The 21,683-nt window shown below is 44.3% G+C and overlaps 1 protein-coding gene across 1 annotated transcript in view; it reads right to left on the bottom strand.

The window, feature by feature from the left end:
- Window positions 1-654: 654 nt before the first annotated feature.
- LOC109873382 (follistatin-related protein 4-like) overlaps window positions 655-21,683 on the bottom strand; it is a 259,021-nt gene continuing 237,992 nt past the window's right edge. Inside the window, exons 10-16 of the mRNA XM_031808574.1 lie at window positions 18,538-18,672; window positions 17,072-17,098; window positions 16,206-16,324; window positions 15,479-15,628; window positions 12,633-12,740; window positions 5,327-5,436; window positions 655-5,155 (exon numbers count right to left, since the gene is read on the bottom strand). Coding sequence (XP_031664434.1) covers window positions 4,447-5,155; window positions 5,327-5,436; window positions 12,633-12,740; window positions 15,479-15,628; window positions 16,206-16,324; window positions 17,072-17,098; window positions 18,538-18,672 — 1,358 coding nt within the window. The 3' untranslated portion in view covers window positions 655-4,446. The remainder of the gene's footprint in view (window positions 5,156-5,326; window positions 5,437-12,632; window positions 12,741-15,478; window positions 15,629-16,205; window positions 16,325-17,071; window positions 17,099-18,537; window positions 18,673-21,683) is intronic.

Raw genomic sequence — 21,683 nt, 5'->3', positions numbered from 1 at the left:
CAGGGGAATGATGGTTCTGCCTCTATGCCTGTCAATCATTTTAGATGCTGGTATAATGATGATTTAAAAGGTTTGACCATCCAGATCTTTTCACGCTTGATTGATATCTAGACACAATGCGTGCTTGACTACCTCCAAAGGTGGTCGGGAAGATGTGATCACAATCAGATCACAATGTGTCTTTTAATCATCTGTCTGGAAATGTAGACACAATCAGAATGTGGACAAGATCAGGACAAAGGACGCATGTTAGCCCCAGGTATAAACGAGGATTAAGAATGACATTTGATAAGAGAGGGACAGGGGTGGAGTAGGTGGGGTCATCAGGTAATTGGTGAGTGGCAAAGAACCTGCGATTCATCAATATTGTTGTAGACTTCTTGTCAACCATGCAATTTCAAAGCACAGTTATATGGGATTAGAAAATCAGATCACTTTTTTTGGAAGCCCTCCAATTATAACTTAAGAAACAGTGGTGCACCTCCACAACAGAAATAACCTCTGCATGTTCTAATTTTTCCTCTGTTTTGGCATCCATAGATTGGGAGATTAAATTAATAGCATCTAATGAGAATCTAGGCACCTTCTTATGGGTACAATTATTTACCCATTCTGTAGCATGTTTGTAAAGACAAGACGCTTCTTGGTAAGTACTTCATTTTCATATTTTATTGTAAAACTAGGGGGAAAGAAAAGTTACATCCCAGGCAACACAATACAATTGATGTCTTATCCTTACAGTCAATGCTAATTCAAATACATCACTGGTGAGCTGGGTCTTGTCTGTGGATATTATGGGGTATAGACACCTGTTCATTACATTTCAGTTCCGGTGATTCAACTCAAAAATATTCAAACGTTTCTCTGAATACATTTTTTTTGAACATGGAATCAAATCATCCATATGCGGCCAAATTGTTACCGACTGTACATCAAAATCGAACAAAGACCAGAGAGAAAGTTATTAACAAAATCTTGATAATAATTTGAATGGAAGATTGAGACACACATTGTCATGGAAAGGTGTGGAGGAAACATTGAAGGAACCATCCCTTCACAATTTGCGAGTGGACAACAAGAATGATCAGTGGACTTAACAATTGGATGAGAAATTATCCGTTTAAACACCCAAACTCAGGTTTTAATGTCTTCTTGGGAAAAATTCACTCACTATAGAAAATGCTGATGTAACGTACAGGATTATGCTCACAAAACACATACATCATACAACAGTAATTGCCTTAACAATGAGAATGTGTTGCATAGAGATAAACCAGCACGGATACAGCTAAAAGCCTTTAAGGTTACCTAGGTTACTAAAGATCTTAGAACAGCACACATGTATCTTCTAATTTAGGCATCTTGTGTTGTTGATATTAATTTAAAAGAAAAGTGACATATCTGCTGATTTGAATCCACTTAGTTGAGCCTGTATTAATTAATATCTGATAAGAACTTTGAGTTCTTAAAGGACTGTGCAGCTCTGTTGTAGTTCTTAAAGGACTGTGCAGCTCTGTTTGAGTTCTTAAAGGACTGTACAGCTCTGTTGTAGTTCTTAAAGGACTGTGCAGCTCTGAGTTCTTAAAGGACTGTGCAGCTCTGTTGTAGTTCTTAAAGGACTGTGCAGCTCTGTTTGAGTTCTTAAAGGACTGTGCAGCTCTGTTTGAGTTCTTAAAGGACTGTGCAGCTCTGTTTGAGTTCTTAAAGGACTGTGCAGCTCTGTTTGAGTTCTTAAAGGACTGTGCAGCTCTGTTTGAGTTCTTAAAGGACTGTGCAGCTCTGTTTGAGTTCTTAAAGGACTGTGCAGCTCTGTTTGAGTTCTTAAAGGACTGTGCAGCTCTGTTTGAGTTCTTAAAGGACTGTGCAGCTCTGTTTGAGTTCTTAAAGGACTGTGCAGCTCTGTTTGAGTTCTTAAAGGACTGTGCAGCTCTGTTTGAGTTCTTAAAGGACTGTGCAGCTCTGTTTGAGTTCTTAAAGGACTGTGCAGCTCTGTTTGAGTTCTTAAAGGACTGTGCAGCTCTGTTTACAATATGAGATGTAGACGCAGGTACAGCTTGTTTTTCATTAGCCAGGTCTTAGGGATGGTAACAAAGATGCATGTTTCAGCCAACTATCACCACAGTGCTGATATATTCTTAGTGTTTAGTCAATGTCTCAAATCTCAAAAGGGTCTTGAGCTATTATTTTGAGGGGTGGGGGGGCAACTCAAAACCTATTACCACATCCTGACTCAACAGAAAAAACAATGTTTATCATTGACTGGTCCGTGCCACTCTTCTGAGCACTACAAATGGCACTCCACAGTTAGAAATGACTCTTGCCTGGTTTCAGACAGAAAGCTACACTGTCTCAATTGGGCTTTGGATCGAATAAGAATATTGTAAAATGTTCAGAGCCATGCTGTCCAGGTGTCAGTATACCCATTTGAAATGTGAAACTGCTCTGCAAAAAGAGCCAACTCCAGAGCCCAAACATCAACAAACAAACAATTTCATGTAACATTCAAATACATACACAGTAAAATGAACAGTTTGAAGTTTTGTACCATAGTTAGGCCTCACCTTAGCAACAGATGTATGTGTTTGGTGGAAATTTGTCCCTGAATATTTATATATTTTATGTTCAAAGTAATTTAAAGTGTGACACAGCTGCAAGCTTTTTTTGGTCATTTTATTAGATTTTTTTAACAAACCATTTCCCTCAAAAACCAGAATACAGGAAATGCATAAAGAAAACTCTACAGTTCATGTTTGAATGTGTTCTAATCTAACTAAGAACAATGTATATCTACAACAGTATCTCTAATGTCAACATCACACCAAGAGGTTCGGTCTACAGCCAGGGTCTTGGTTAGAGAAAATGTATGCAATGTACAGTATGTGATCCTGTGCACTCGAAGGCCAGGATTCAATCAGAGGCGCGTTGACGACAAGCACATTGTACCAGTGACAATGAACCTTTTAAAGTACATGATGATCGCGGAGGTCGCAATGCTGCAGATGTCATTCAAGAGGAAATGTCGACAATGCACCTTTGATTGCTCTGAAATAACATTAGTGTGATGAGCCTCAACTCTCAGGACATGCATATGGAACACTCAGTCCTGATGAAGCCTTTGGTGGTGACTCGTATTAATTTACTCTGTATTGGTGGCAGGATAGGTACTGTGGTCTGGGTGCCTGATGCTTTTTTATGGTAATTCCTGAAATGTTGTTTTTCCATGACATCTGCAAAATAATTGGGCTTCGAATTGAGCTTTTTGAATATATATTACATATCTCTGCCTCACTCTTTCTGAAATACACACATTTCTCTCAGTGCAACAGTGGTCTAGGAAACATAATCAAGCCTTGGCTTCTGTATCTGCTTGAGTAAACTATTAGCAAATATATAAATCACAAACATGAACAACAAATCTGATTATCTCGGTTTATGTATTTTTTGATAGTGTTATTTTACAGTAACTAGCTCGTCGCACACAGCACTAGCCAGTAATACTGCAATAGGAAGAGCTATTCTTTAGGGGAAGTTGGATTTCAGTCATGGAGTGTGAAGGAATCAAGCTATAGGGCAGAAACAAGATACATAGGACTTACAATACCTCCATGCTGATGAACAAGATCCTTACAATGCTAGACTTAGTAGACAGAGGACTAGGAGGTCACCGGATCAAAACTGGAAGTAGGTTTACTGTGTGAGATGGAGGGGGAAGAGCTGGTATACTGTACCATATCTAGTCTTTGTACAATAACATGTTTTAATGGGTTTTCTACTGTAGGCTTTCTATTAGATATCCACTGTTCTTAGCTAATGGATGGAAACGTGGTCTTTTTTGAAAGTAGGTTATGATTTATAGGGCACAACATGTGTTTTAAAGTAACCTATATGTGTTGGTCAGGATGAGAGCTTTTAGAAAAAGCGTACAATACCATTTCCACAGACAAAGGCAAATAACAGAGAGCAGTGGTTTTGAAAAGGACTGAAAACACATGTATACACTAAAGTCAGACAGACATCTTGTTGTGACTATTTGCAGCACTGGTGAACGACAAACATCTTGAAACCAAAAAGCTTTCCTCTAAAAAAGTGAGCATTGTGCATAGTTAATGTTTTCAAAATGTCATCATTATATCCCTCTCCTGTTACATGTATCTGCAGTGTTACAAGGAAGTGCTGTAATGTATAACTCCTCTCAGTTAAGTGCACATAGATCACTGTTGCACTGAAGGGCCTCCCCACGCACCTTCTCCCTGTAAAAATATCACAATAGGATTTTCTTAATATTTTTTTTTCAATGACAATTTGTGTATTTTTGTTACAATAACCTAGACATGTGTTCCTCTCACTCAGTCCTAGGGTTGAGTCCACTTATGTCCACATATATCTTAAGTGTGTTGGCCTGATCTCTCTTTCTCTCTCTCTATCTCTCTCTCTCTGACCTCTTTCTCATACCTCTCCCACCCACACCACTGTGTTCCCTCTCTTGATGTCTGACACCTCGCAGTGGGGTGTCTTCTGTTTGCCGTTCAACACAAAGAGGGATTCCGCTGAGGGTGTGACCAGGTACTGGCCAAACAGTCCGCTGGACACCACCACTCTGTTGGCCCCCCCCCAGGGCCAGGTGTGGGGTGACAGGGGCTCCTTGAGGCTCTTGAGGACCTCGCTGTGGCCTGACGCCAGGTCAGAGAAAACCAGGTCCATGCCTGAGCCAGAGGCAGCTACCAACGTGTACTGATTGGACTCAGTGAAGGAGGGCTGGAAGACCAGGTCGGACACAAGGAGGGAGGTGTCCAATTCCCGGCTCAGACCCAGCACCCCCTGGAAGGACACTGTCTGAACTCTGACCTTCCCACTCTGCTGGTCCGGGGTAACGATGTAGCGGCCGTTCGGGGACACGTAGGGCTGGCCCGTGATGTTGAGGTTGGGCCCAATGACGGTGTCGGTGACACTGTCGATCAGGAGCTGTGGCTGGGCTGACGAGGGGTTCATGCTCTGAGACTGGCACTGGATGAAGTAGAATCCACTCAGGTGTGTGTAAGCCATGCTGACGGGCACACAGCTGTAGGTCTTCAGGCTGATGGTTTTGACTCGGTGGAAGGTCTCTAAGTCAATCTTATGCACTGCAGGTTCAGATTTGAGAAAGACGAAGCCAAACCTAAGATGACAAAGTTCAAGGGAAAGGTTAATGGTATGTTTTGGTGATTACAGTGCGGTGAGGATTCTCATTAAAATTCTAATATGCTCTTTTCTCCTCTACTTGAGAGGGATTGCTATGATGAGGTGGTGAGTTCACCAGCTGTGTTTAAGGTTAGCGGGACATCCGTACCTGACGTGAGTGATGATGAGGTTGGTTGGAGGGATGAAGAAGTCATCAACCCTCTGGAAGGGGGTGCGGATGGTGTGGTGCACCTCTCCAACACTGGCCTGAGGAATCACCTGGAACAGAGCAAAGAAGAACATGAGAAAAGGAAATATACAAATACAAGTATCACCTACCCAGCCAGAGAACAGTAAGAGAAAGCATGGGTCGGAAACTGTACTTAAACATAACAGCAAAACAGTCAGATGTTAATGTTGCCGTATATCCTATTGCAGATAAGGACCTACATAGAGCAGTATAGTTTGGCTTATGCAATATGGCCTCACCTCAAGACCTGATAGAGGATTGTATTGGGTAATGGTTGCTTTAGGAGAGACACAGATAAAGCTGCTATCTCACAAGTCAAAGGCGTCGGTCTGACGCATCCCATTTCTCATTGGACGACGATCTATCCATCCACTCTCTTTGGACCCCCCCAGTACGTACATGACACATGCTTCATCAGGTACCCTACATTATCAGGTCACTGTCAAGGACTAGTGGGATGTTTACTGTATATAACCACTGCCTTGTCCATACATTGGACCCCGCAGTAGCCAATCAAACAACTTGTTCTTCCATAACAGTATATTAAGCAGTTTATCTATTTGTTTGAAATAGATTTGTTTTTCTGTATAGAATTGTCTCACTAAAAGGAGGTAGGCTCTACTTGTCTAAGGAACCCCAGTAAGTCTTACATGCAGAAGGTATTTGTTTAAAAGGGAAAACAACTATAGATACCAGTGGGGGTCAGTGCTGTTTATGATGAAGGATTATTACAGCATGTTGGATGACTGTCATTCATACTCCTTCACCCAGTTCAACGTAACATCGATAGGTTTAGGCAACTACATGACACTCAAATTCTCCCTATACCCATCATGAGGCTGCTACAACCTAGCCTATGAATTAAAGTTTACAATGTAGGTGTACACAGGTGGAGAGAAAAATAAAAATTTGAGACGACAGACAGTAACACATAGACAGATAGTGACACATTCTATACCACCTTGCACACTCTTTCCTGCATCTAGCTTATCTAGGGTGCAATCATTAGTCCAACAGTTGCAAACAAGAGTTTCCATTGGACAAATTCAGTTATTTTTTTATCACCGTTTCGTTTGCTTCCGTTTCAGAAAAGTTTCAACAGAATCAGCAGAATGAATACACCCCTGATCATGCATAAACACAGTTCACTTTCATAGCAAACACATTGTATTACTTCTAGCCTCTATGCACTCCTCCCCTCACCGTTTCCCTTCGTTCGTGGACTTCAATGAACAACATATCAGCTGTATGTGACCAGGTGAAAAAACCTTTCCAAGCCAAACCATGTCATACCACTACACACAGCCTACATCGTTGTCTCCATATTAGCTAAAGTAACGTCCTAGTTAACATAGCTAATATAAATAATGCATTAGTAAACCCACTACAATCATGCAGTAATATTATAGTGTATAGTCAGTAAGCAGTTAATGCAGTGGGCCAAGGTGGCAATAAATTAATACAACCAAAAGTTTGGCTTGGAAGAGTTCTAGTGTTGTGTTGGATAGTCATAGCCAGCTAGCTAGCATACCATCCCTCTGTTTGAGCCCGGTGTTTGAGTAACTAAAGTAGTGAGCTGCATTTACTAGTAAGTGAAAACTGATAGTAAAAAAATTACTCTCTCTTGCTTCTTCATTTTTGAAGAAATTAATTTGTTGAAAACTGTTCAACTATTGTCTTTCTCTCACTTTGAGTCAACTACTCACCACATTTTATTCACTGCAGTGCTAGCTAGCTGTAGCTCACGCTTTCAGTACTAGATTTGTTCTCTGATCTTTGGTTGGGTGGACAACATGTCAGTTCATTCTGCAAGAGCTCTGATAGGTTGGAGGGTGTCCTGTGGAAGTTGTCATAATTACTGTGTAAGTCTATGGAAGAGGGTGTATTTATTATGGATCCCCATTAGCTTGTCACTCTTCCCGGGGTCAAGCAAAATTGAGGCAGTTTATACAATTTTAAAACATTACAATACATTCACAGATTTCACAACACACTGTGTGCCCTCAGGCCCATACTCCACTACTACCGCATATCTACAGTACTGTGTGTGTGTGTGTGTGTGTGTGTGTGTGCCAATGTTTGTGTTGCTTCACAGTCCCCACTGTTCCATAAGGTGTTTTTTTTATCAGTAGTATGTAGTACTATGTAGTACTGTGTGCATCCCATAGTCTGTTCTGGACTTGGGGACTGTGAAGACACCTCTTGAGGGTGTCCGAGCTGTGTGCCAGTAGTTTAGACAGACAGCTCGGTGCATTCAACATGTCAATACCTCTCATAAATACAAGTAGTGTTGAAGTCAATCTCTCCTCCACTTTCAGCCAGGAGAGATTGACATTCATATTATTAATATTAGCTCTCTGTGTACATCCAAGGGCCAGTCGTTCTGCCCTGTTCTGAGCCAATTGCAAGTAATTTTTTGTGGCACTTGACCACACGACTGAACATTAGTCAAGGTGTGACAAAACTAGGGCCTGTAGGACCTGCCTTGTTGATAGTGTTGCATTGAAGTCAATCTACCAAGAGGAGGACGGCTACACCATGGTGCTACCCTACAGAGTGCTGCTGAGGCTACTGCAGACCTTTGTTGCAAAACAGTGAGTTTTAATAAATTCTTTGGTGACATTTGAATGCATTTAGTATAATTTTATCTAAAAAGGATATATTTTTCAATGTTTTAAAAAAGTTCATTTTTTGAAATGAAGGAGGAGGATGGTCCTCCCCTTCCTTAGAGGAGCCTCCACTGATAGATACTAATCTGAAGCCTGTGCCATCCTCACTAAAGCACTAACACCATCACATTGTCAGTGGTTGGCCAGATTTAGGATTTTGCTGTCTTTTTGTGAGTGAACTACTCGCAGAGAAAATAACACTAGTTATTATACTCCCTTTGCCACCGCAGTCTACATAGCTACAGAGCCCCTCATATCAGCTCTGCTCATAACCGACTTTTAAAAAACAGATACCCCTTGTACTTCTAACCCCTACAGGGTTTGAAGAGAAACCTTGTTAAAAAAGGGCATTAGAATTGTTACATTGTTACAAAGGTCCAGAGTTAATGATCGGACTCACACATAATGTGCTCTCACACGCTCAGGGTGTTCGGAAATTCATACCATCACCCTGTCATCGCTCATCCTAATGGATCATATGCACCTTGTTACACAGTGTTACTGTGTTTTTACCTCAGCTGTTATTTTCTCTACTGTATTACTCCTACTGTACTTTAATACCTGAAGGGGAATTGGTTTGTACTGACTGAGTGGCTTTTATATTGAACTGCACTCATTTCAAGGCAGACTGGTGAATCTCAATGCTATTAAGAAATGCTTTATCTCCTATAGGTCCCCACTTTAATAGGAATATTACACTGTAGTATAAGGGTGAAGTAATGTGAAACGGGATCTTAAATCAAATCAAATACAATAAAATGTTATTTGTCACATATTTCGTAAAACACCAGGTGTAGACTAACAGTGAAATTCTTACTTATGGGCCCTTCCCAACAATGCAGAGAGAAAAATAATAACAGGAGGAATAAATACACAATGAGTAATGATGACATGGCTATATACACTGGGTACCAGCACTGAGTCAATGTTAGGGGTACGTGGTAATTGATGTAGATTTGTACACATAGGTAGGGATAAAGTGACTAGGCAACAGGATAGATAGTATACTGTAGCAGCAGCGTATGTGATGAGTCAAAAGAGTTAGCGCAAAAAGGATCAGTTGAGAATGTCCTGGTAGCTATTTGGTTAACTATTTAGCAGTCTTACAGTATGGCTTTGGGGTAGAAGCTGTTCAGGGTCCTGTTGGTTTCAGACTTGGTGCATCGGTACCACTTGCCGTGCAGTAGCAGAGAGAACAGTCTATGCCTTGGGTGGCTGGAGTCTGCCAATTTTTAGGGCCTTCGCTGACACCGCCTGGTATAGAGGTCATGGATGGCAGGGAGCTCGTCCCCAGTGATGTACTGAGCATTACGCACTACCCTCTGTAGCACCTTGTGGTCAGATGCCAAACAGTTGCCATACCAAGCGGGGATGCAGCCAGTCAAGTTGCTCTCAATGGTGCAGCTATAGAACTCTTTGAGGATCTGAGGGCCCATTCCAAGCTTTTCAGCCTCCGGAGGGGTAGGAGGCATTGTTGCGCCTTCTTCACAACTGTGTTGGTGTGTGTGGACCATGTGAATTCCTTAGTGATGTGGATACCGAGGAACTTGAAGCTCTCGACCCGCTCGACAATAGCCCTGTCGATGTAGATCGGGGCGTGCTCGGCCCTCCATTTCCTGTAGTCCACGATCAGCTCCTTTGTCTTGCTGATGTTGAGGAAGAGCTGATGTCCTGGCACCACACTGTCAGGTCACACTATCAGGTCCTATAGGCTGTCTCATCGTCATCAGTGATCAGGCCTACTACAGTCGTGTCATCAGCAAACTTAATAACGCAGTCGTGGATGAACAGGGAGTACCGGAAGGAACTAGTCAAGCACCCCTGAGGGGCCCCCGTGTTGAGGGTCAGCGTGGTGGATGTGTTATTGCCTACCATCTCCACCTGAGGGCGGCCCGTTAAGAAGTCCAGGATCCAGTTGCGGAGGGAAGCGTTCAGTCCCAGGGTCCTGAGGTTAGTGATGAACTTGGTGGACACTATGGTGTTGAACGCTGAGCTGTAGTCAATGATCAGCATGAACAGCATGAACAGCATTCCTACATAGGTGTTCCTCTTGTCCAGGTGGGGGAGGGAAATGTGGAGTAATGAGATTGCATCATCTGTGGATCTGTTGGGTCGGTATGTGAAATGCTGCAGTGGGTCCAGGGTTTCTGAGACGATGATGTTGATGTGAGCCATGGCCAGCTTTTCAAAGCATTTCATGGCTACTACAGATGTGAGTGCTACGGGGCAATAGTCATTTAGACAGGTTACCTTGGCATTCGTGGGTACATGAACTTTGGTTGGCTGCTTGAAATATGTAGCTATTACAGACTGCTACAGTTATGATGTGTATATAGTGCTTTTTCTATTGTTGTTTTTATTACCATTTTCATTTTTTTATTTAATTTTGTCCTGCATGTTGGAGCTCGGAGGCTGATATTTTCACTGTACCCTACAATCACACCTGCAACTCTGTACATGTGACTATTAAACACTCTGAATCTGATTGGGTCAGGGAGAGGTTAAAAATGTAAATGAAGACACTTGTCAGCTAATCAGTGCATGCTCTGAGTATGCGTCCTGGTAATTTGTCTGGCCCAGTGGCCTTTTGAATGTTAACCTGTATAAAGGTCTTACTCACATCTTCTATGGAGAGCGAGTTAACACAGTTGTCCAGAACAGCTGGTGTTCTCATGCAAGGCTTAACGTTGCTTGCCTCGAAAGCGAGCATAGAAGGCATTTAGCTCATCTGGTAGGCTCACATCACTGGGCAGTTCACGGCTGGGTTTCCCTTTGTAATCCGTGATCTTGCCACTGTAATATGTTGTAAGCTCACGTCACCATGTTTCTAAACCCTAGTGTTAGCATACCCCACATTCCCTTTCAGCTCCGCATAATTTGCCGTCTCTGAAAAGCCAGGATCGGCACGTGCATACGTCGACAGCGAGACTAGTCTGAGAGTAAGAAAGGTCACTGTGGGGACGATGTCGTCGATGCACTTATTAATGAAGCTGGTGACTTGTGGTAAACTCCTCAATGTGGTAAACTCCTCAATGTCATCAGATGAATCCTGTCTGGTCTGCATTTAAGCTACATTCTCTTAAGCTACATCCTCCCTTCTCAGCATCCCTGCTCCTTTATTAGTCTTATCTAATGGATTGTCAATCTCACTCGGATGTTTGCTTAGAGATATTGTGCAATTAAAAAAGGAGGTGTTTGACATTTTGAATTGCCTCCAGTGGAGACAGCAGGACTGTTGATGCTCACGTCAATTTCTTGTATTCCAAATAATAATGACATTATCAAGCCATTTATTTGTGGTGCCATCCATATGCCTTACAGCCAGTTATGCAGATTGCCTGAAATTGCATTCTAGACTGAATGATTCAAGCCTCGTTTTGTAATTATTCATTACTATTGAGCGACTACAGAACACCAGGCATGTTTTAGCAGTTCTGACAATTCACCTGAACACTTCTGCAGAGCAGTTTGAGACTATACAACAATTTGAAGAATTTATTAAATAAGCAGAAAATCACTTTGTTTGAGACAGCAACGCTGTTTTTAAAAGGCACTTTTCTATCTCTTTCCTTGGGACCCATTGCATCCCGCTTGGGCAGGGGAGTGAGAACACATTAGGATTTCACAATGAGCCCAAACTGACAAGCGTTCCATCCTCCCCCTTGCTAATAAGACTGTTTCCTCCTCTCCACCTACCGACTACTGACAAACAGAGTGTTCTCACAACATTTTAATAGGATAACAACCTCCAAAGGAAGAGGAAAATAACAATAAACATGTTGTGTCTGTTGCAAAATGACAAAGTAATCCCTTGACAGTTGTAATATATGGAGCTGTGTTGCTGTCCTCTATTACCTCAACCCTATAAACATTATGATGGCTCTCCCAGAAGCATCAGCCAGCTCTGAGCTCAGGGCTCCCATTGGCCAAACCTCCTGTGGGCCTGAAACACATCCACACCTGTGATCATCCCTCATGTGTGAAGTCTCCAACACATCCTCTCCAAAGGGACTGGATCACACGCCTACAGTGTGAAGTCTCCAACACATCCTCTCCAAAGGGACTGGATCACACGCCTACAGTGTGAAGTCTCCAACACATCCTCTCCAAAGGGACTGGATTACACGCCTACAGTGTGAAGTCTCCAACACATCCTCTCCAAAGGGACTGGATCACACCTTTACAGTGTGAAGTCTCCAACACATGCTCTCCAAAGGGACTGGATCACACGCCTACAGTGTGAAGTCTCCAACACATCCTCTCCAAAGGGACTGGATCACACGCCTACAGTGTGAAGTCTCCAACACATGCTCTCCAAAGGGACTGGATCACACGCCTACAGTGTGAAGTCTCCAACACATGCTCTCCAAAGGGACTGGATCACACGCCTACAGCGCCACAGCTGTGAATTTGTAAATATTGTAAAACATACATATATTAATTAAATACTCACACAAACAAATACTCACTTATACACACATACGCATAGACCAGCGAATGGACCAAGATAGAGTAACACACTCACCTGCGCGCACCACACACCAATAACTCCTTACCTGTAAGGTTGGGTGGGACTTCTCCATGCTGCCCCAGCTTAGAACCCAGACCTGGTCATGTGACTTGTCATAGAGCAGCTTCACCGGGAAAGGGTCTGTCTCTACCGCCTGAAGAGAGAGAGAGAACGATCTGAGAGACAAGGCAAGAAAGGCCTTTTATGCCATCAAAAGGAACATACAATTTGACATACCAATTAGGATCAGGCTAAAAATACTTGAATCAGATATAGAACCCATTGCCTTTTATGGTTGTGAGGTCTGGGGTCCGCTCACCAACCAAGAATTCACAAAATGGGAAAAACACCAAATTAAGACTCGGCATGCAGAATTTTGCAAAAATATCCTCAGTGTACAACGTAAAACACCAAATAATGCATGCAGATTAGAATTAAGCCGATACCTGCAAATGATCCAAATCCAGAAAAGAGCTATTCAATTCTACAACCACCTAAAATGAAGCGATTCCCAAACCTTCCATAACAAAGCCATCACTTACAGAGACATGAACCTGGAGAATAGTCCCCTAAGAAAGCTGGTCCCGGGGCTCTGTTCACAAACACAAACAGAGCCCCAGGACAGCAACACAATTAGACCCAACCAAATCATGAGAAAACAAAGAGACAATAACTTAACTAAATTAACAAAAACAGGAGCAAACTGGAATGCTATTTGGCCCTAAACAGAGATTACACAGTGGCAGAATACCTGACCACTGTGACTGACCCAAACTTAAGAAAAGCTTTGACTATGTACAGACTCAGTGAGCACAGCCTTGCTATTGAGAAAGGTCGCTGTAGGCAGACCTGGCTTTCAAGAAAAAACAGGCTATGTGCACTTCTAACCTCCTGCCAAATGTGGGACCGTATTAGAGACACATATTTCCCACATATTTCCCATAGATTACACAGACCCACAAAGAATTGATAAACTCCCATATCTATTGGGTGAAATACCACAGTGTGCCATCACAGAAGCAAGATTTGTGACCTGTTGCCACAAGAAAAGGGCAGCCAGTGAAGAACAAACACCATTGTAAATACAACCCATATTTCTGTTTATTTATTTTCCCTTTTGTACTTTAACTATTTGCACATCGTTACAACACTGTATATAGACACAATATGACATTTGAAATGTCTTTATTCTTTTGGAACTTGTGTGAGTGTAATGTTGGCTGTTTTTTATTGTTTATTGTTGATTTCACTTTTGTTTATCCATTTCACTTGCTTTGGCAATGTAAACATATGTTTCCTATGCCAATAAAGACCCTTTAATAGAATTTAATTGAGAGAGAGAGAGAACCGGGAAAGAGAGAGACATTTATTTTACCCTTATTTTCCCAGGTAAGTTGACTGAGAACACATTGTTATTTACAGCAACGACCTGGAGAATAGTTTACTGGGGAGAGGAGGGGGGAATGAAAGAAAGAAGAGAGAGAGACACACAGATGGGGACTCAACACTGGGTCGGGTGCATTGTCAACAGGGAGGAATAACACAAACAATGAACCGCTCCCATGGACATGCAGCGGGCCATGCGACGACCCCCCTACCTTCCCCAATCGCAACCCCAGTGAAACACGACAGAGGCATAGGTTCAGTAATGGGAGGTCAGCCTATTTATTTTCAACTGGTGAGGTATGTGTCGAAAGCCCTCCCGCTGCCAGACCCTCAGAGAATGGGGGGGCTCTGACCGTCATGCTGTCACTCACATGTCAGAGGAGGGTGGCGGGAGGGGTTATTGTACCAAACAATGAGACTTACAGGCAACTGCCCACTCACCCCAGCATACGTATACTCCTAGTTTGTTATAGACACAACACTAATTCACTATCATGTCACTGTTTTTTAAAGCCATTTTTTTCAGCCTTTCTCCTGCTAAATAGTTCTAAAATGTAATTCTTCATTTATTTGACCTTTATTTAACTAGGCAAGTCAGTTAAGAACAATTTCTTATTTTCAATGACGGCTTAGGAACAGTGGGTGAACTGCCTGTTCAGGGGCAGAACGACAGATTTGTAACTTGTCAGCTCGGGGATTTGAACTTGCAACCTACCGGTTACTAGTCCCACGCTCTAACCATTAGGCTACCCTGCCGCCCCATGGTGGTGCATAGGTCTAAGGCTGTTAGCCTTAGGTCTAAGGCTGTAACTGTTAGCTAGGTGTTGTTATTAAGGAAATACATGATCAGAATAAGGGTGTTAAGAAAAAGATGTCCTGAAACGTCTGTGTCGACTGGAGATGGCTGAGAGGGATGGAGGGAGGGAAAGGGAGGTAGAGAGAGATGGAGGAGGTGAGAGAGGTAAGGAGAGAGATGGCGGGAGGGAGAGGGAGGTAGAGAGAGATGGAGGAGGTGAGAGAGGTAAGGAGAGAGATGGCGGGAGGGAGAGGGAGGTAGAGAGAGATGGAGGAGGTGAGAGAGGTAAGGAGAGAGATGGCGGGAGGGAGAGGGAGGTAGTGAGACATAGAGGGTGGGAGAAGTAAGTAGAGAGAAAGGCATGATGTGCCCTCACACACCAGTGAGGGTATGGAGAAGTGTGGCAGAGCTTGGCGATTGAGAGGAATACACCAGCTTCTCTGTTTTCAGCACTCTTCTTTACCCTCCACCCCCCCCCCAACTCTCTCTGCTCCCTCTCTCTCTGCTCCCTCTCTTTCCCTCTCTCTGCTCCCTCTCTTTCCCTCTCTTTGCTCTCTTTCTTTCTTTCTCTCTCTGTTTTCACTCTCTCCCTCTCTCTTCTTGTGGTAAAAATAATGACTTATATTCAAGCCATCATCCCACTGTTGGTAGAAGCTTCGGGGGACGGACCTCTAAACGGCTTATAGAGAAGATTAATAAAACCAACCAACCTGCACCACTTTCTGGGCCTGGGTGTCGATGAGCAGCAGGCGTTTCTGAAGGGGCTGGGTGACGTAGATGTATTTATCCCTCACACTGACCGCTGAGGACCATGAACAGTGTTGCGGGGACACACCTTCACTTTTAGGACACATTTCCTCCTGGAGAAAGAACGGGATGGAGGGAGAGAAAAAAGGAATGAAGAAGAAGAAGAATTGTGAATCCACAGTTAATCACTCCACACACTGGACCATATTCGAAGAGTGGCCCTCTCTCTCTCACGCATACGGCAGAGAAAATGCTGTTTACAGCAGCAATGGGCCTAACACATGACTTATTGAGTTTCTATCGATCTGTAATACAATTACAGCAACCAGTAAAACTTCAATCCCTCAGAGAAACAAGCCACTTTTATCAACTAAAGCCCATTGCTTTGGGAGAGTGATGTTCTCTAGTATATTACAGACGTGCAGGGTTACTGTGAGCTATTGACCTGGGGTCTTTGACTAATGGACATGGGTAATCCTGTAACATTTAGTGAACGGAGGGCACATTTACTACCAATGTATTGTAGTGGAGTGGAGTGGGGGGGGGGGGGGGGGTGTACCTCTGTATATCTGTAAGAGTGAGGCTTGGTCCATATGTATTGGTAGTACATAATCAATATCATCTCAAGTCATAAAAAGCCCCAAAACACCTGCATCTACAGCCAGTACACAGATTGACAGGAAGACTTACATAGCTGGCCACGATCCTCTCTGTGTGCTCAATGTGTTTACGTATCTCACACTCGCTGGGCTGTAGCACGGTGATGCCCTCATCAGAGAACACATAGAACATGTTTCCCACGCTCAAACCTGGAGAGTTAGGAAATCAAAAGAGCTTCTACTGACGTTCTCACATTCAAAAGCCGTCCAGAAAATACACAGACCCTGTTAGCAGCACCTGAACTAGTCAATGACTGATGGAGTTGTCAGGCATTTTCAGTGCAGAGTCAGTGACTGTGAACAACATGTCTAGCGAGTTCATTGTGCGACCGCCTTTGGAAACTTGATGGCCGCTATGATCCCGAGACCCAACATAATTAGACAACAGATTGATGCTTACAGGGACAAGGACATGCAGCAAGGCTATTTATGCTGTGGGAAAGCATATTGTGTTGGGATGGCAGGTAACATTGTATAGGATAACCAGATACAATCAAAACCTTGAGTGCTGCTGACACGGTCATGTTGTGACATTACGGCTGGTGATACTGTCTGTGTACAATCAGTATCAGGGCTGGACAAGATTCAAACAACGGGCCTCTCTCTACTCTCTAATCAGCCATAATTATTCTCATACACATGTTGTGGTGTCACAACTAGATAATAGAGGAAGAGTTATGTGCTGAAATGTGGTCCAGCCCAGTATAAAAACTGTTTGCATTTTTGTTATATTTTCATGGTCAAGTCTTGTGAAATAACGTTTTCAGCAAGAAAATATACACATAATGACTATACAAAATGAACAAACATTCAGAGGAATGTTGGTCCATTATAGAAGTGAATTGAAAAGGAAAGAAAAACTGGTACAAAGTGTTATACAACAGTATATTTCAGTACCTTCCTCCCTCCACAGTATGTTTGCAACTGCAGCATCAGAATGACAGAAGAGAGGGGGAAAGAGGGAGAAAGAGAGACAGAGAGAGGGAAAGAGAGACCGAGAGAGGGAAATAGGGAGAAAGAGAGACAGAGAGAGGGAAATAGGGAGAAAGAGAGACAGAGAGAGGGAAATAGGGAGAAAGAGAGACAGAGAGAGGGAAATAGGGAGAAAGAGACAGAGAGAGGGAAATAGGGAGAAAGAGACAGAGAGAGGGAAATAGGGAGAAAGAGACAGAGAGAGGGAGAAAGAGAGACAGAGAGAGGGAAATAGGGAGAAAGAGAGACAGAGAGAGGGAAATAGGAAGAAAGAGAGACAGAGAGAGGGAAATAGGGAGAAAGCGAGACAGAGAGAGGGAAATAGGGAGAAAGCGAGACAGAGAGAGGGAAATAGGGAGAAAGGGAGACAGAGAGGGAAAGTGGGAGAAAGAGAGAGAAAGAGAGACAGAGAGAGGGAAAGAGGGAGACAGAGACAGAGAGGGGGAAAGAGGGAGAAAGAGAGACAGAGAGAGGGAAAGAGGGAGAAAGAGGGAGAAAGAGAGGGAAAGAGGGAGAAAGAGAGACAGAGAGAGGGAGAAAGAGAGACAGAGAGAGGGAAAGAAGGAGAAAGAGAGACAGAGAGAGGGAAAGAGGGAGAAAGGGAGACAGAGAGAGGGAAAGAGGGAGAAAGAGAGACAGAGAGAGGGAAAGTAGGAGAAAGGGAGACAGAGAGAGGGAAAGAGGGAGAAAGAGGGAGAAAGAGGGAGAAAGAGACAGAGAGAGGGAAAGAGGGAGAAAGAGAGACAGAGAGAGGGAAAAAGGGAGAAAGAGAGACAGAGAGAGGGAAAGAGGGAGAAAGAGGGAGAAAGAGAGGGAAAGAGGGAGAAAGAGAGACAGAGAGAGGGAGAAAGAGAGACAGAGAGAGGGAAAGAGGGAGAAAGAGAGACAGAGAGAGGGAAAGAGGGAGAAAGGGAAAGTGGGAGAAAGAGAGAAAGGGAGACAGAGAGAGGGAAAGAGGGAGACAGAGAGAGAGAAATAGGGAGAAAGGGAGACAGAGAGAGGGAGAAAGAGAGATAGAGAGGGGGTAAGAGGGAGAAAGAGAGAGATACCATGTCATATCAAGTCATTTCAGAAAAAGTGGGACAGAAACACATTTAGCAAGAGTGATTCTTTACAGACGCAGAAATACTTCAATTAACACAATAACATAAATGTATCTTTGTTGTTTTATTGCATTTGACACAATCTAAACCCAAAGGCTGTAAAAAAAAGTCACTCATATTGTTTTCTTTTATACAGAAAGATACCATAGAATAAAGTGTTGTTAATTGTATGCCAATACACTGTAACATTGTGCTTATTACTGTATACATTTTCATTGCCAAAAATACTTTGTGAAAATCGCAGGCATTTTCCCATGTTCTACTTGAATTAAACTCTCAGTCACTTACGTGTCTTTCTAGCTGAGTCCTCCACAAACAGAGACGATATGTCCTCGTCCACCCCCACCTCGTTCTTCGCAATGCAGGTGTAGGCTCCTGTGTCCTCATAGCGTACGCTGCCAATGTGGAGCTCGCTCCCATTCGCTGTTACAGAGGAGTCTCAGCTCAGCCACATGTTTCTACACCGGTACACATTTTCCATGGCTGTTTCATCCTCCCACCTAGCAATACACTCACTGTGTTTTTCTAAATGAATGAACAAAGCTAATCTAAGTAGCCAACTAACTATGTACCCACGTCTCACTAACACAAGCCATTGAAGCCTGAACCCTTGTGATGACAACACAACAACCCTTCCTCAAAATATCCTTTGACTGAATCCTCTGTTCTGTACCCAGAGATCTAGTGTCAGGGGAAGGTGATATATCTCAGGACACAGTGAGTGCTATCATCAGAGAGAGTCAGCGCTCTGACGGTACAACTAGAGTGTGTGTGTGTATGTGTATTCATCAGGTTTTAAGCAAAGGTGATATATCTCAGGACACAGTGAGTGCTATCAGAGGCAGCAGATGCAGCCCTTGCTCTCTGACACTAGCCCTTTGTGATCTATGGCTTGTTCTCACACTCACATCCATCCCTCCTCACCCTCACGCTGCTGCAGTGTTGCCTTGATCACAACAAGGCAATTTTCACAACACTGCAGCAGGAGTGAAGGACGCCAGTGTCAGACAGCTGCTTTCACGCACCGTGTCAAAGATCATGTGCCAGTCTTTCACGTTCCTCCTCTCATCTCTCCCTCCCTCTCTATGTCGTCTTTGATCCCCTTCTCTTGATCTCTTTCCATGTAACTCCTAAATGTGAACTGGCAGGCAGAGGACTTCATAGTGCTGAACAAGACCTGACAGAGCCAGGGCCTGAGCTAAACCCTGTGCTAATATGAACAACTTCTACAGGCACCAATGTACACATAATGCAATATACATTTTCTTCATTCTCATTTAGAACAATGGATTTTACTGAAAATTCTACCACCTGAAAAACACACGTTTGTATTTGAACTGTCTATTTTTGTGAAATGCACAGATAAATGGGTAATGTACTGTAGCCTCCCCTTCATCTTGGCAGCATCAGTGAGTACTGTAGCCTACCCTTCATCCCGCAGCATCAGTGAGTACTGTAGCCTACCCTTCATCTTGGCAGCATCAGTGAGTACTGTAGCCTACCCTTCATCCCGCAGCATCAGTGAGTACTGTAGCCTACCCTTCATCTTGGCAGCATCAGTGAGTACTGTAGCCTCCCCTTCATCCTGGCAGCATCAGTGAGTACTGTAGCCTCCCCGTCATCCTGGCAGCATCAGTGAGTACTGTAGCCTCCCCTTCATACTGGTAGCATCAGTGAGTACTGTAGCCTCCCCCTCATCCTGGCAGCATCAGTGAGTACTGTAGCCTCCCCTTCATCCTGGTAGCATCAGTGAGTACTGTAGCCTCCCCGTCATCCTGGCAGCATCAGTGAGTACTGTAGCCTACCCTTCATCCCCGCAGCATCAGTGAGTACTGTAGCCTCCCCTTTATCCTGGCAGCATCAGTGAGTACTGTAGCCCCCCCTTCATCCTGGCAGCATCAGTGAGTACTGTAGCCTCCCCCTCATCCTGGCAGCATCCGTGAGTACTGTAGCCTCCCCTTCATCCTGGCAGCATCAGTGAGTACTGTAGCCTCCCCTTCATACTGGTAGCATCAGTGAGTACTGTAGCTTCCCCCTCATCCTGGCAGCATCAGTGAGTACTGTAGCCTCCCCCTCATCCTGGTAGCATCAGTGAGTACTGTAGCCTCCCCTTCATCCTGTTAGCATCAGTGAGTACTGTAGCCTTCCCCTCATCCTGGTAGCATCAGTGAGTACTGTAGCCTTCCCCTCATCCTGGCAGCATCAGTGAGTACTGTAGCCTTCCCTTCATCCTGGTAGCATCAGTGAGTGATGTAGCCTCCCCTTCATCCTGGTAGCATCAGTGAGTACTGTAGCCTTCCCCTCATCCTGGCAGCATCACTGAGTACTGTATCCTCCCCCTCATCCTGGCAGCATCAGTGAGTACTGTAGCCTCCCCTTCATACTGGTAGCATCAGTGAGTACTGTAGCCTTCCCCTCATCCTGGCAGGATTCATGAGTACTGTAGCCTCCCCTTCACCCTGGCAGCATCAGTGAGTACTGTAGCCTCCCCTTCATCCTGGTAGCATCAGTGAGTACTGTAGCCTCCCCTTCATCCTGGCAGCATCAGTGAGTACTGTAGCCTTCCCCTCATCCTGGCAGCATCAGTGAGTACTGTAGCCTCCCCCTCATCCTGGTAGCATCAGTGAGTACTGTAGCCTCCCCGTCATCCTGGCAGCATCAGTGAGTACTGTAGCCTACCCTTCATCCCCGCAGCATCAGTGAGTACTGTAGCCTCCCCTTTATCCTGGCAGCATCAGTGAGTACTGTAGCCTCCCCTTCATCCTGGCAGCATCAGTGAGTACTGTAGCCTCCCCCTCATCCTGGCAGCATCCGTGAGTACTGTACCCTCCCCTTCATCCTGGCAGCATCAGTGAGTACTGTAGCCTCCCCTTTATACTGGTAGCATCAGTGAGTACTGTAGCTTCCCCCTCATCCTGGCAGCATCAGTGAGTACTGTAGCCTCCCCCTCATCCTGGTAGCATCAGTGAGTACTGTAGCCTCCCCTTCATCCGGGTAGCATCAGTGAGTACTGTAGTCTTCCCCTCATCCTGGTAGCATCAGTGAGTACTGTAGCCTTCCCCTCATCCTGGCAGCATCAGTGAGTACTGTAGCCTTCCCTTCATCCTGGCAGCATCAGTGAGTACTGTAGCCTCCCCTTCATACTGGTAGCATCAGTGAGTACTGTAGCTTCCCCCTCATCCTGGCAGCATCAGTGAGTACTGTAGCCTCCCCCTCATCCTGGTAGCATCAGTGAGTACTGTAGCCTCCCCTTCATCCTGGTAGCATCAGTGAGTACTGTAGCCTTCCCCTCATCCTGGTAGCATCAGTGAGTACTGTAGCCTTCCCCTCATCCTGGCAGCATCAGTGAGTACTGTAGCCTTCCCTTCATCCTGGTAGCATCAGTGAGTGATGTAGCCTCCCCTTCATCCTGGTAGCATCAGTGAGTACTGTAG

Source organism: Oncorhynchus kisutch, linkage group LG28, assembly GCF_002021735.2.
Source record: "Oncorhynchus kisutch isolate 150728-3 linkage group LG28, Okis_V2, whole genome shotgun sequence".
Lineage (NCBI taxonomy): Eukaryota > Metazoa > Chordata > Actinopteri > Salmoniformes > Salmonidae > Oncorhynchus > Oncorhynchus kisutch.
Note: the sequence above shows the minus strand (reverse complement) of the source record. Positions and strands in the feature narration are given on the sequence as shown.